Source organism: Leptidea sinapis, chromosome 15 (assembly GCF_905404315.1).
Source record: "Leptidea sinapis chromosome 15, ilLepSina1.1, whole genome shotgun sequence".
In the NCBI taxonomy this organism is placed as follows: domain Eukaryota; kingdom Metazoa; phylum Arthropoda; class Insecta; order Lepidoptera; family Pieridae; genus Leptidea; species Leptidea sinapis.
The window spans coordinates 3,646,227-3,661,113 of record NC_066279.1 but is presented as its reverse complement, the minus strand read 5'-3'; the positions used below and the strand labels follow the sequence as shown (position 1 = coordinate 3,661,113).

The 14,887-nt window shown below is 33.7% G+C and overlaps 1 protein-coding gene across 1 annotated transcript in view; it reads right to left on the bottom strand.

Moving 5' to 3' along the window:
* The window catches only part of LOC126968172 (cytochrome P450 4C1-like), a 146,292-nt gene extending 135,818 nt beyond the window's left edge, over positions 1–10,474 (bottom strand). The window contains exons 1-2 of the mRNA XM_050813029.1: positions 10,462–10,474; positions 9,517–9,719 (exon numbers count right to left, since the gene is read on the bottom strand). Coding sequence (XP_050668986.1) covers positions 9,517–9,719; positions 10,462–10,474 — 216 coding nt within the window. The remainder of the gene's footprint in view (positions 1–9,516; positions 9,720–10,461) is intronic.
* Between the last annotated feature and the right edge of the window lie 4,413 nt (positions 10,475–14,887).

The following is a 14,887-nucleotide window of genomic DNA, read 5'->3' as shown; positions in this document are numbered from 1 at the left end:
CAGAAATATAAGATTAGCAGTTTTAAGTATGGCTAACAAATGGAAAACAATAGAAATACAGCCAACATTTATTGGCCAAACGAAGCGAAAATGTTGGAATGATTGCTAAAGTTTTCAATATTATTAGAATTGAAACCAGTAAGTCTTTTTTCATGAAATATGTTTTTTATGAAATAGGAGGACAAGTGTACGGGGCGCCTGGTGTTAAGTGATCACCGCTGCCACACACTCTTGCAATATAATAGGAATCACATGAGCGTTGCCGGCCTTTAAGGTGTACGCGCTTTTTCGATGGTACCTATGTACCATTCCACAGCTTTTTTGTACGTGGAAAACATTTCCTTGAAAACCGCAATTATAGTTCTTACTTAGGAATAACGTACCACCACCAGCTTACCAGAGGGAGGCTCCTTTGCACAGGATGCCGGCTAGATTATGGGTACCACAACAGCGCCTATTTCTGCCGTGAAGCAGTAATGTGTAAGCATTACTGTGTTTCGGTCTGAAGGGCGCCGTAGCTAGTGAAATTACTGGGCAAATGAGACTTAATATCTTGTCTCAAGGTGACAGGCGCATTTGTAGTGCCGCTCAGAATTTTTGGGGGTTTCAAGAATCCTAAGCGGCACTGCATTGTAATGGGCAGGGCGTATCAATTACCATCAGCTGAACGTCCTGCTCGTCTTGTCCCTTATTTTCATAAAAAAAAAATAATGGTTACATCAGATAATCTGTACAAATTAATAAACAGCCATTTTTTCCTTCGGTTCTACTGCAAAAGCTACTGAACCAATCAGAATAATACTTATACCAGATGCTGCGGGTTTTGAGGAAGGTTTTAGTATAAAATTTGTGACTTAATTTTTTTGATTTATAACAACCTATAAATTCGCAACTCAAATAATACTATCAATGACATTTAATTTCATATGACGATTCATACAATGAGCAGACGCGAGGTACTTCATTTATATGATAAAACAACGTTTGCCGGGTCAGCACTTGTATAAAATATAATATTAGACACAGGTTCTAAAGCCTGTGTGTGCATTGACTGCCGCAGTCAGCTAACGGCACAATTATGTCTCAGTGAGTCATTCATATATGTGCTGATACACAATCAGCACTTTTTTCAAATCAAATCAAATCAAAATCACTTTATTCAAGTAGGTCACGGAAATGACACTTATGAATGTTAAAAAAATATTTTTCTTATTGAATCTACCGCTACTTGAGAGCTACGCTACCGCTAATGAGAAGAAGTAGCAAGAAACTCATTGCCACTTTAAGCGCATGGACACTTCTGTGCGTAAAGATTGTAGGAATACGTACGTGTCTCAAAAGGGATATTGGATAGCTGGTAGTTATAGCGACCAATGGATCAGTCTAGATATCCAACGCTTAAGCTTTCGATAGCGTACAGCGTACTGCCAGTATAGTTGATGCACTTCCACCTATGTTATTAGAATAGTTTTATTAAAATATTTTAAAAATAGACCAATAAATAGAATATTATTTCTATGTGATTTGATTAAAAGTTTAATTTGACCTTCACAAAAACCTACTAAGCTATGATTATTACGACACCCTTTGAAAAACAGTATTTAATTTAAAATTACGTACAAAACAATAAGTGTGCTCAGTCAAACTGAACAAGTTTGGTGTGAGCCTCCTAGATTAAGCCATTTATCCTAGGTTTGTGCTCCCTCCATCCATTTCATCTATACAGTTTTCTTGACTTCGTCCTTCCATCGCTTGTGTCGCCACCTCTAGAGGTATCTTTTTCGCTTTAGGGTTAATTTCAGGACCCTCCTGCAATACGGCCATATTTCCGGGCTGTGTGTCGAGCCAACTGCCATTTCAGTCTAGCAACTTGTTTGATGCTATCTTTAACTTTGCTTTGGAAACATCCGGCATATAAATTCCATGTGTTCGTAGTAGCAGTCTCTCATTTTTAATTCCTACAATTTTTTTATTCTGATTCTAGGCAACATGTATTTTGTTAATAGTCTATTTTGTCAAGGTTGTTTGGATATACCAACGACATTTGGTGAGGTTTCGTTCCATTCCAAGGATTATCAGGTTTGTCACTTAGAAGAACGATATCCTCAGTAAGTCAAAGGTTGGTCAATCTAGCTCCCGGTTACTTTAGCCCACGTTCTACACGAATCGTTGGGTTTTGGTGAAAGTGTCTCCCTGTCTTACCCCTCTTTAAATGTCAATACCCTGTGTTTGGTTACATATTTGCTATATTCTGTAGCCTATATGAGTATTCTGTAGTGATAAAACGATTGCCCAGAATTCAAGAAACAAAATGAAAAGATTGATTTCATTGAGAAAACTTTTTGTATTTAAGCCTTACGAATTCAAAATGGAAGCAAATGCGGCGTTCAATTATATTAAGTACTCAAGGATTCACCATTATAAAATTCAGATGAAACTCTTTTATAAGTTTTTTTTTATGTTGCAAAGTAGAATAGTTTTAAATCAAATTGGAACTTTAATACCTTCACAATTTGACTGCATTTAGTTCGCTACATAAATTTAAATTTCGTTTATTTCAAAGTATTGCTTACGTGTTTTCGTGATTGAGCCTTCCAAGTAAGTCGTATCAGGACACTTGTAGTGGGAATATCTCGCAGCTTCCTTGGCGTATACATAATATTTGATAAACAATATAGAAATAAACAAAACTGATTAAAAACCAAATTTTACAAGTATCGCACTATAAAAAGAAATTTGAAAACTGTGTATGTGTGTGTGTTTGTGAGTGAATGGGTGAGTGTGTGGGTTTGAGTGTGGACTTTTTTGGGTCTTTAGACTGCAAAATATAATATTATGTATTAAAAATTTTGCCATTCCTTGATATATTCATGTTATTGTTTTCTAAAGCGTGTTTATAACATAATATTAAAATATTATTAATGAAATGTGTATGTAATGTCATAATAATAGAGTTAATGCATGAACACGAAACAATATGTACACGAAACAATAATACTAATAACACAAACTAATTAAACAAACATAAATTTTAGCTAACCAAATTCAATCTACTGAGTGTTTATAGGAAATTCTTCTCTTTCTATTCGTTAAATTCTATTCTTAGTAATGCAATCTTCAAGACTTAATAAACATCGTCTGTAGCTTTGGGAGTAAATTTTCAGTGTGCTGTAGAATACTTATCATGACAAGATCTTCTTGTGATAATATGTTGCAATGACATTATAATTATGTGTGTGTTGTAACAATAATACGATTTGGGATGCCAGTGGATTTGTTTAGGCTTCACTAAAATGTTCATTTGACGAGTGCAAGACAAAGAAATTGTATTTTGAAATATGGAGAATTCGTTTTAGATTATCTATATACCTGTAGCACCACTGTTTACAACACTGTCTAAGACGGTCTCTTGATATACTTTGGCTCAAATTTTCATTATTTTTTCACAAAAATTAAGTTATACATCTCCTTGATGTGACTCCCCCCACCAACCAATGACTGATGCAGGATGATGACCTCTTCTGAATCTTCTTTGGAGCTATGTCCGTCCGCTTCGTCATTCTGATCGTCGCAGTGCCGTTCGATTTAGTTAGAAATTTAAATATTAATCGACATGTGTCACATATTTCCCGCACCACATATTTGGTTAAAGCAAGATAATTCACAAATTAACACGACCTTTGCCCTTCGCCTCATAATTAACTATTTATTGTTTCAGCAACACATTTTGGAACCTTCGTATCAAGTTTTAAGCATATTAAGCATTAAAATAAAAACAAATATTAAAAATAATTTATATTTGCTTCTCTGTTGCATTGCCTAATTATGTTCATTAACTAATTTGATTTCGCACAATAATCAATAAAAAAAAATTAACAAAAAAACAACCGACTTCATTAAAAAAAATATTCCAAAATAATAGATATAATACTAATTTTTATATATAATATAATAAATTTTTTACTCTTATGAGCACATAAGAATAAAAAAATTCGTATTTTCACACAATTTAATTAATCTTATTCTAGTTAAAATTATTGTTATTTTTAGAATCAGTGTCCTCCTGTCGCGGCTCGCCCTCGCCTTTCACCTCGACACAAGCACATCTCACCTATAACTATGTATGTAGTTACAAACCTAACTTGGCTGACAACAACTCCAAAAATAACAATAATCGTAGCTAGAATTAGATAAATTAATAAGATTGTAGAAAATTTGACAATAATTTTTTTTTAAGTTTTTAGTATATGAAATAGTTGGATGGATTATTGTAAATAATTAAAACATTAGAAGTAAATCCATACATTTATTCAGATCTTCACAATATTAATAAAATGAGATAATATATCAAAACTTCAGCCTCAATAATTGATTTATTGCTAGAGTACTTACACTTAATACATTTTAATTCTTGAGAGAACCATAGAAAAAGTCAGATTTATATAATATATTTTTCAAATAGTGCATTACCTTCGTACTAATCTCACAGGATAACCATGTTTAGATTTTAACATTATAGAATATTGACATTCAATTTTAGGAATTGGACCATCTTCTTCTTCAGTGACAACTTTAAACTGACGTAGAATTGAAGCAATAGCACTTTTAGCTGTTAACATTGCATGTTGGTAACCTGTAGGAACAAGAATTTCTGTTAGCATTCAACCAGCAACGCAAATTATTATAATACAGTAATCAGTGTCAGATTAACCCTTAACCAAATTAAGCAATTGCCTACGGCATCACGTCTGAGCGGGCACCAGAAGAAGCACAAAAAAATCCGTCCTTAGGGCATCACGTCTCACCAAAAACCACACCAAAAAAAGTTTCTAGGTCTAATTTAAAAATTCGTGCGTTTTAAGTTGACATAGAGTCGGACCTAGAGTCATAACCCCACTCCACATTTTCTCCTTATGATTACAAAATGCTTAGCGGGACGTTCTTTTTCAAAATTAAAAAATTAAAAATATAAAAACATTAAAAAGGAAAAGATGATATAAGTAAGCCTCGATAATTCATCGATATTGTGCATAGAGTCCGATATATTAAAAACTACGTTAATACAATCTTGCATGAATTCAATGCTCGAAAAAGCCGCAAGGCGCATTTCAATAAATAAATAAATTATGCTTTGGTTTTTATTGTTGTCGCACCCACTCCACTTCTAAAGTATGTAAAATCTCATCATCTTATTTTACAAAAAACTTATGTTTTTAGGCGGTAAAAGTTTAAAGACCGATTCTAGTTGACATAAGAATAGGGGGGCCCACAGGCATAGATTGCTTAGGGCATCAAGTAGTCTTAATCCGTCACTGACAGTAATACATACTGTAAGGTTCATTGCATGTTTGAAGTAAAACAACATCCTGCAATAATACATTTTTAACAGGTATATCACGAATGGAATCTAATTTGAACAAGAACATCTTGGAAATTGAATTAAAAAGTGCTTATAGAGTTATTTGGTTACCGCACCCGCCATGCGTTAAAAAGATAATTTAGTTGTTAACTGCAAAGCTACTGCTCAAGTAAGTGATAAAACTTGCTAAGAATGTCACATCTTCTTCAAAGCAACTAGAACGCAAAATATAGGAATATTGTTCCAGCGTTCTCTCGCGTGTTGAGTGACCGAACTCGTGATGAGTTTGGGCGATTTCAGTTAGGGCGGAAACTAGAGAAAAATTTAGGTTGATTATCCACTTTGCTTTTATTTTATATGAAAGTTTCTATCCCTACTCAGTGCTATTACTGTTGTACGAGAGCTGTTTATCATCTCTGATGAGGCACTATATTAATATTAATAAACTTATAAATATTATATTAACAAAAAGGAATCCCTGGAAAAGCCATTATGGATTAGATACTTACCAATGCAGTTTCTGGGTCCTGTACTAAATGGAATGAAGAGCCCAGTTTTACCTCCAGCTTCGAATCTCTCCGGTTTGAAGCAGTCAGCATCAGGCCCCCAGTAATTGGGGTCACGATGAGTCCCCCAAATTAAAATTATTATACCAGTTTGAACAGGAATAGTATAGCCAGATGATGCTGTTGAAAATATTATTTTGATTGTAACAGTCTGATGAACAGAATACTTTAACATAGTTTTGATTCTCAAAGAACAAAATGATTTAATAATTGCAAACATACACTGAATTTAGGATGCAAAACAAAATTTTGCTAGCAACTTTAATTATTCGAAAAAAAATGTTTTTTCGGTATATATAAATTGGCAGCCTTTGTCCTATCAATTTATGTTAATCTTAAACACTATGTCCAACAATATTGAATAAGAAGTCGGTAACTTTTATTTAAACAACAGCTACTTCAAAAATTCATCTCAGTACTTCCTTTTTTAATCTTACCAATATTTCAGTTTTACCAGCCAGTTTTACTATTTTTGGATCGCTCCTTGTGTATTAAAAAAATAGGTGAAAGTGTCCTAAATATTTTAATGTAAAACCATCATACCGCTTATTATACTTACGTAATTTAATTTCTTCAGTTGCTTTCCGAGTAATCATGGGTACAGGTGGGTATAGACGAAGAGACTCTTTTAAAACCATATCCAAATATTTCAATTCACTTAAAACATCTTTATATAATTTTTCATTATGATTCTCAAACACACGTACTAATCTAAAGAATTAAGTAAAAAAATCAATTAAATTTAATACACTAACTTTATATTAATCAACTGATTTTTTATGGGCCACTCGCCGATTTTAGATATAACCAATTCATAAGTTTATAAATCTTATTTCAATTGAAAGAATGTAGTTTATTAATATTATTATTAAATTTTAGTACCAAACAAATTAATATGCACTTACTCTTCATGTACTTTTTCCTGAATTTTCGGATATTTTCCTAACAAAAAAAGCGTATTACAAATTGCAATCGCCGTTGTATCTGTAGCAGCTAGTATAAACGTAGTAATCTCTTCACGCAGTTCTGTGTCTGTGAAACCATTCTGTCGCTGGGATAATAGTATTAGATGATCTAGAAACGAATCCACTTTATTGACTTGCCCTGGAATTTTATAAAGGCTCAAATCATGTATTTATTTAATTATTTAATCATACGGGGTCACGGAGTCCACGTGGTTTAATTTTTCATTCGGTCTTCCTATTGAAGCCAAAAACTAGTATATTTATATAACCGGAGGCTATATATTCATTCGAAACAAGTCAATTTTTTATATAAAAAGGTCGCGCAAAAGACTTACGTGATAGGGAGTGGTGAGGCAACCACCTATTAATATCCGCAGATCCAGGGGTCAAGCGATGCGTTGCCGGCATGTAAGGATTATAACCGTTACGATTAAAAACTTTCTAGAATTCTATTCTTGAAAACAGCAGCCAGTATTTAATTCCACAAAGAGGCTGTATGAGGTGAGAAATATATTGCAAAACACATGGTTTTATAATGCCAGACGTGATGAGAGTGAAATTTAGAATTTGGTCTAGTGGTGGATTTCGGCTGCTGGCATCAAACCTTAACAACTCTAAGCATTATTCTTGATAAATTCGTGTAAGATGCAGAAAGAACTTACATCTCTAGGCATTGGCCAAAGAATCAAGCAGATCCAAGGAGGCTGGATCGTCGATTATTCGAGCCACTCTTCGTTGTATGCGGTTAATGGTCATGAATTTGGTACTGGTTTTCTTTCAGTTCTCGTTGACGCTATCCCGAGAGATGTTGGCATGGACGATGTAGGAAGCACACCCTGAGCTACGTCTGCATAACATTGAATACTGCTAATTTGCAGTATGTTATTGTTATATGCAGAAGGTAAAACAGTACAGGGGATAGCACACTGCCCTGCGGAACACCAGCGTTCCCAGGTTTTTAATTCGAAACTTTCACCGTTGATTACAACCTTAATGCTTTGTTCAGCTGAAAAGCTAGTAGACTTTATGTACAACCACTCGGAAAGCCCATTGGACGGCAGTTTCGCTATATGCGCTTTGTGCCTTACACGATCGAAGGCCTTAGCTATGTCTAACCGCCAACCCCTCTTCTTTCCACTCAACCGTTTGCGCCCATTTATGGTTGAGATATGCTAGAAGATTAACAGTTGAGCGACCAACTCTCTCTTATTATACGCAATGTAATGTAAATTTACTCCAAGATTTAAATTACTCCTCTCCCTGTCATGTAATTCTGTAGTGATAAAGGTAAGATAGACATATAAAGTTTATAATTTAAAATAACTTTACTTCGGTTTAATAATATCGCACACACTAAAATCAGAACGTTTTAACATTGTAAAGCGTGGTCGTTAGACTTGTCGTCGGCAGTGCATGGATGGATTTTGTGTTTTTATGAACTAGACGTTAAAAATGATCCTTAAACTGGCAAACTCGAAATATTAAAACCAAATGGACACCGCATATCGTTCAGAATTTCTGATTCAAAGAGTTTCAAAAAGTTCTTACCAAACACAGACTGATTTTCGTAAGCATTTATATCAACATGTTTTAAATCATTGCGTTTTTGTCGTATAATCTGAAATTACAACGTAACGATGAATATAAATGAATTTATAAGCTAAGAAACTTTTAAAGTATTTTTATAGCGAGGAATCAATATCGTTGAGAACTATCTATGCAACTGTTACACAATAAAGAGTAAAAACATTCATGTGCTATAATTCAATTTTTAAATTAATCCAACTTTGTTAAAATTTTTCTTTTGAATTTTAATTAATCCTTACTATATGTTGATACAGAGAGAGTTAAAAAAAATGCACATGAAGGAACGGTTGTTAAAAGCAATAAAAATTTACTCTATATATTTATTATTTAAGAAATTAGTTAAGCTTTGCTCCTCAAAGATTGAGACGTGGAGATTTCTAAGTTTTTTAATCAACGCATAAAGAACATGACTAAATAAGTACATACCCAAACGCCCACATCACACATACATAGTTAATGTTCACTTTAAGAAAAAATAGAAAGATGAATTATTGATACACAATTTTTGACCTCTCTAGACTTGTCTGCATTCATTTCAAAATAGGAATTAATAAATGCATCGGTATGTTAACGTTAACTTTTACAATTACGAGTATGCACCATGGAGAATGATAACGTTCGAAAAAATAAAAATGTTAAACTTGTTGTTCCTTATTGCTCATCAATCCTCTCTTAAGAAGGTCGTGGAATGGTGTAAAATGAACCTTGTCCAATTTAACCCCCAGAATACTAAAATTTACGCATTTATCACAAAATAAACATTATTTGTATCAATGCTCTTCGAAAATACTTCCCTTACTTCTGTTATAATGTTGTTAATTGAAGATTCAGCGAGATGAAACGTCAATGTGTATCTTAGTCGTACGATGAAATATACAAATGTACCAGTGACGGTGAATTATGACGATAACAAACGGTCAGTTTTCATAGTCGATGAAATTATACGAGTAATATCATCGAAAAATCATCTGTTTTGAGTAAAAGCAACTCAGCTTAAAGCAAAAAAATGAAATATAAAAATAATCATAAAAATGCTAACATTGTTTGTAAGATTTATAATTTTGTCATTATGTTTTGTGAAATGTCTATATTGCCAGGATAATTTGTAGATCCAATCTGGCCACAGCCATACGGAAACTGTTCTGTTTGAGGCCACTTTAAAAACCTCTTCAACGGATTTAAGAAAGTCCGATACCGCTATATCATTCATTCCTTCTAGATCCCTTATACCCAATGATGTGTCTGAAATAGAATAATTATCACGTTATTAAGTATGAACATATGCAATTGCACCTTTAGACTAAAATTATTCGAAAAAATCAATAAGTACAATCTTAAGAAAATCACCGACATTGTACATTAAATAAAGCAACAATGTAAAATTATTGATCACTCATTTATATGAGATTATAATGTAAATTTACTTTATTTTAAAAATAGCAAATTTATAACTTGCTAGTTGTCGCTAAAGCGGATATTATGTTCATTAGTTCAAGGTTCTTTATTATAAACATTTCTCATTAAATATTCTAAGCAAAAATGTATATCATCACTCAAAGGTGCGCCACAGAATGCTTATAGCAAAACTATCCTATAGCTTGTCGAGAGATTGTGCAGATGGATTAGCTCTATGGCAGATTGGAGCATCAAGGTCGTTATCGACAGTGCTTGCTCCGGCTTAAAGCCCATAAATACTAGTGATTATCAATGATATGCTGCAATACAGCAGTATTCATGGCTATGCAGATGACAGCACTGGGTATGCTACTTACACCGGCCATGCCAACATATCGGTATACTTGGCATCGATATATCTAGCCACGTTCCGTTCCGTGGTCACTTGGAAAAGACGGCCAAACTGGCCTCAAAAAAGCTTGATGTACTCAGTAAGGCGACACAGTACTTCACTACAAATCACAAACTGTAACTATAAGGTGCAAATTCATGAAATTACTGTTCTCACTGCGTGGGCGCTCCCCAGTACCAGCTTCTTCCATTTAACCGAAACAACGAAGATCGGCTCGAATGATCGACGCAAATCAGGATTTAAGGTCAGCTTGATTCTTTGGCGTTGCGTAAAAGTGTGGGTTCTTTCTACATCTTCTATTACATTGTTATACCAGCAGCAAGAATTCAAAACAGGAAATTATGTCAAAATTCCGCCCTCATCATGTTGTAGACGTCATCATCAGCATTCTACGCGTTTTGCAAGAAATTTTTCTTCGGACAGCCACTTTGTGGAATCAACTACCGGATGCTGTTACCGAACCAAAACGACTAATGAACCTTCAAGAATAGAGCAAACTCTCACCTTAATGGCCGGCATTGCATCTCTTGACTCCTGATGTCGATGCATGTCTATGGGTGGTTGCATCACTACTCCCCATCACGTGAGCCTCTTGCACGTTAGACCCCTCTTATATAAAATAATCTTCTTCTTCTCAATCGGTCATTCTTGTCAGAGTGGTCGTGGTTGCCAAGATGACGCAATATTAGTCGCCGTTGGTCTCCCCAGTTATGGGTCGCATTGCCTCCCTCACGATGCTCCTCCACTTTTGACGGTTTGCAGCATTGCGGGAGCACTCCACTACAGGTGTCTGGGTTACTGTTTTGATAAGGTTCGTCCATCGCGTGGGTGAGCATCCTCTCGTCCTTCATTTCTCGAGATGTGACCAAAGAACTTCAGAATTCGTAGTTGCACAGTAGACGATAGCCTTTCTTTTATCTTCAGTTCTTTTAAGGTGGATTGTTGGTTCAGAAAGCCGTCCAAGGGATCTTCAGGAGTCGTTTCCAACACCACATCTCTAAGGCATAAATTTTGCGGCGGTCTTGAAATCTAGAGGACCAGGTTTCAGCCCCGTAGTGGAAGATTGGAAACACAGGAAGATTGGAAGGCAGTCGGACCTTGATGGTTTTGGTGATCCTTCTGTCCTTCTAGATCTTATTGAGCTTCTCTACCGCAGACCTGGTTATAGCACATCGCCTTTGGATTCCCAGCTCAGAAACCCCGGTATTGGAGATAGTAGAACCAAAAAATATATATATGTAAAAGAATCAGACAGCTGCATAATTTTCATATCCACTCCGTGTATTATTTGACTATTTCTTTATAAAAAATATTGATACATTTTTAAATAAGTTAATGATTCATTTAGGAATATCGGTTCCCGGGAAGATGGACGACAAATTTGAGATCATTTCTGTAATCGATATGTTCGATATGAAAAGTACCTAAGTATTGCAATAATATGAATATCGTTTCCAAGTATCTCGGGATAGCAGAGAACATAATATTTAGATTTATTTTTGAAATCCAATAAAGATGCCGCGCAAAATTACCATTGTAACAATATGGATCTCGTTTCCAAGTTTTTCATTCATAGCATTACGCTTGCAAGTTCAGTGTAGTAGAGAATGTATTTGGGATAAATAATGATATTGATGATGGCCACTGAGCCAAATTATCATGGCTACAATGTGCATTTCGTTTCCAAAGTCGCAGTAGAAGAAAACGAATTTGCTATCCATTTTGTAATTGAATATGACCACTGACCGAAATTATCATTCAACAAAATGAATTCATTTTGTTTCTAAGGTCGCAGTAGTAGAAAACGAATTTGTGTTAATTTTTTAAATCCAAGATGGTTGCGTTGCATTATTATGATCTCAAAGATATTAATAACAATATCGTTTCCTAAGTTCCTAAGGGCAGCAAAAACCAAATTTGTAAATCCATAACGGCCATCGTGCAAATTTATGAAAATCTACATTTTTATACTGACAACATTGGGAATTTTCAATACATACCATAATATTAAGTACCTATGCATACCCTAAGGGTGAATTGACTCTTTACAGGATCACTCAAGTGTGCCTGGTATTCGCCTGTCGGTATGTCAAAGTATATATAAGTAGCATTGTTTGGTGAAGGTTGAACCAATGACTCACCACGGGGCTCCCGGTTCGATCTTCGTCTTCCACGTAACAATGTGGTTTTCGGGTTTCAAATTCATATGTATATGGGAACCTGTTGTACCTTGACACTATGTGTACGTAGGCCATAAGGCTGATTTCAAAAATACCCGCGATGTTAAATTCTATTCTCCAGTGTATTCTGTACTTCACTACTGACTATTCAGTTTGAAAGTAGTCACTTACCGCCATTAAGCCGGTGTTTGATGTTATCGACGTTAAAAAGTTTTTTGGGGAAATAAGTAAGTATTTATAATATGATTTGAAGTTTGATAAATTTAAACGTTTTATTTGTTTTAGTTATTTTCTTTACTAGGATTAAAATATCATAAAGTTACGAGATAAGTAGCCCTAAATTATTTAAAAGTTTTGTTTGTTGTACCTCGGTCACTGTCAATCAATTGTACCTTGGTCAGTGGCCAAGGTACATTTAGAAGTTGTACTTTGGTCAGGAGAATATTTTTAAATTTTTCACATTCACGTAATATAATATTCATAATAAATTAATATAAAAGCTTTATCTCATTAGAGAAAAGAAACTCATCTCATCAAACAAATATCATTTTGATTATGTTCAGAATCTATGAGCTATTTTTTGTTAACTATGTTATTTAAACGAAAAAAATAAAAAAAGCTACGTTTAAAAAAACCGACCTCAAAAACTGAAAAATATCAAATAACTAAAAATTTAATTTAATACACCTTTACCTTTAATATTAATAAAATACTATTATTTATATGTGCTACCTATTGATAGGTTTTAAGACGGTTTTAAGTCATAAACAAAATAAAACTTTATATTATAAACAGCTTACTTACTGTAATTATTAAGGTTGTCTGGTGTGTGTCCCGCTCAAAGTTACGCGTTGAGAGTATAGGTACTTACTATTACATTTGGCTTGGCACCGACTTCAAAGCTATCAATATGTAGCACATACAAATAATAGTATTTTATTAATATTAAAGGTAATGGTGTATTAAATTACATTTTAAGTTATTTGATACTTTTCAGTTTTTGAAGTTGGTTTTTTTAAACGTAGTTTTATTTTTATTTTTTTCTTTTTAGTGTCAGTTAATAATTATTATATATAATCAACCTGAATGACAACTCTTAAAAAAGCCGTACACAAAAAACAATTATATCATCGAGGTAATCAAAAATTTTCATAAAATGAAAATAACTGTTTCTAAATTATGTAAAATTTTTATGGGACCAAATGGCATCTATTCTGCATCGAGCTAAAAAAAATACGTTAATCGGATCATAAATATTAGAGTAATCGGTGTACGTACATAAAAAAGAAAAATACCGATCGAATTGATTACCTCCTCCTTTTTGAATTCGGTTAAAAAAACGGTTTTAGATAAGAATAGTTATATTTACCATATTTTACCCCCAATTCCTCGATGTGTCCTAGGTACACCATAGTACTGGCTAGTAAATCCCTTATTTGTTTTTATTATTAAAACAATTGTAAGTATAAAATATACATTTTAGATATTTTAGTGGTGAATACTCAAATAATTGAACTTTTAAAATATGCAAAAATGATTTGAGCACAGTTCGTCAAATAAAAATAAAAAATGGGGAGCCTGCGTTCGTTACCTACGTTCTTTGAAGCTTCTTTAGGTCGGCGACGCTCTTGTGAATCGAATAGTGTTACAAGATTTGGCTGCGGTGATCACATATTTCAGGTGACCCGTATGCTTGCTTATTCTCTTACATTAAAAATCTAATACGAGGCCAATCATAACAAGTATTTATTTATTTGGAAACAAAACAAAATCATCACTTAAATAATAACAAAAAAGACATGAAACTTTTACGAAATATAAAGAACAGAAAGCCTACTTTAAATATATAAGTAATATGTTGTTTTTCTTAACTAGTTCCACTAAGAATATTTAATAAGGCAATTGAAGCGTGTTTAACGCCACAGATCTATAGATTTTCTTGAAATTTTTTAATGTTTTTAGTTTCATATATTAATTATAATTTTGGATTTGTCACTACTTCACATCTGCCGTGCGAACCCAGAAGGGAAGATCGGTATATTTGAAATGGATTGAATATGAAAATAATGGCGTTATTCTTACCAGCTATTGATGCTAATGTGAAATTGTTGATGATAGGCCAAATATCGAATGTACCGGTGCCACTCACTTCCTGAAGTTTATCAACAAGTTCCGCACTTCTTCGCGAAAATATATCCATAAAACTATTGAGTATTTTGGGGCCAAACGCAGGTAAAACTGTTTTTCTTTTTCTAGACCACGTTGAAACTAAAATGAGAACACACATTTAATTTAACAAGGGTTCAAGTAAGAACGCGTATTCATAAAACTTAAACTTCATAATTTAAAGTATTTTTTACTTGATTCACTTTAACAATTTTTAATATTATTTGAAAACAACATAACTAAAATATTTACTTAAT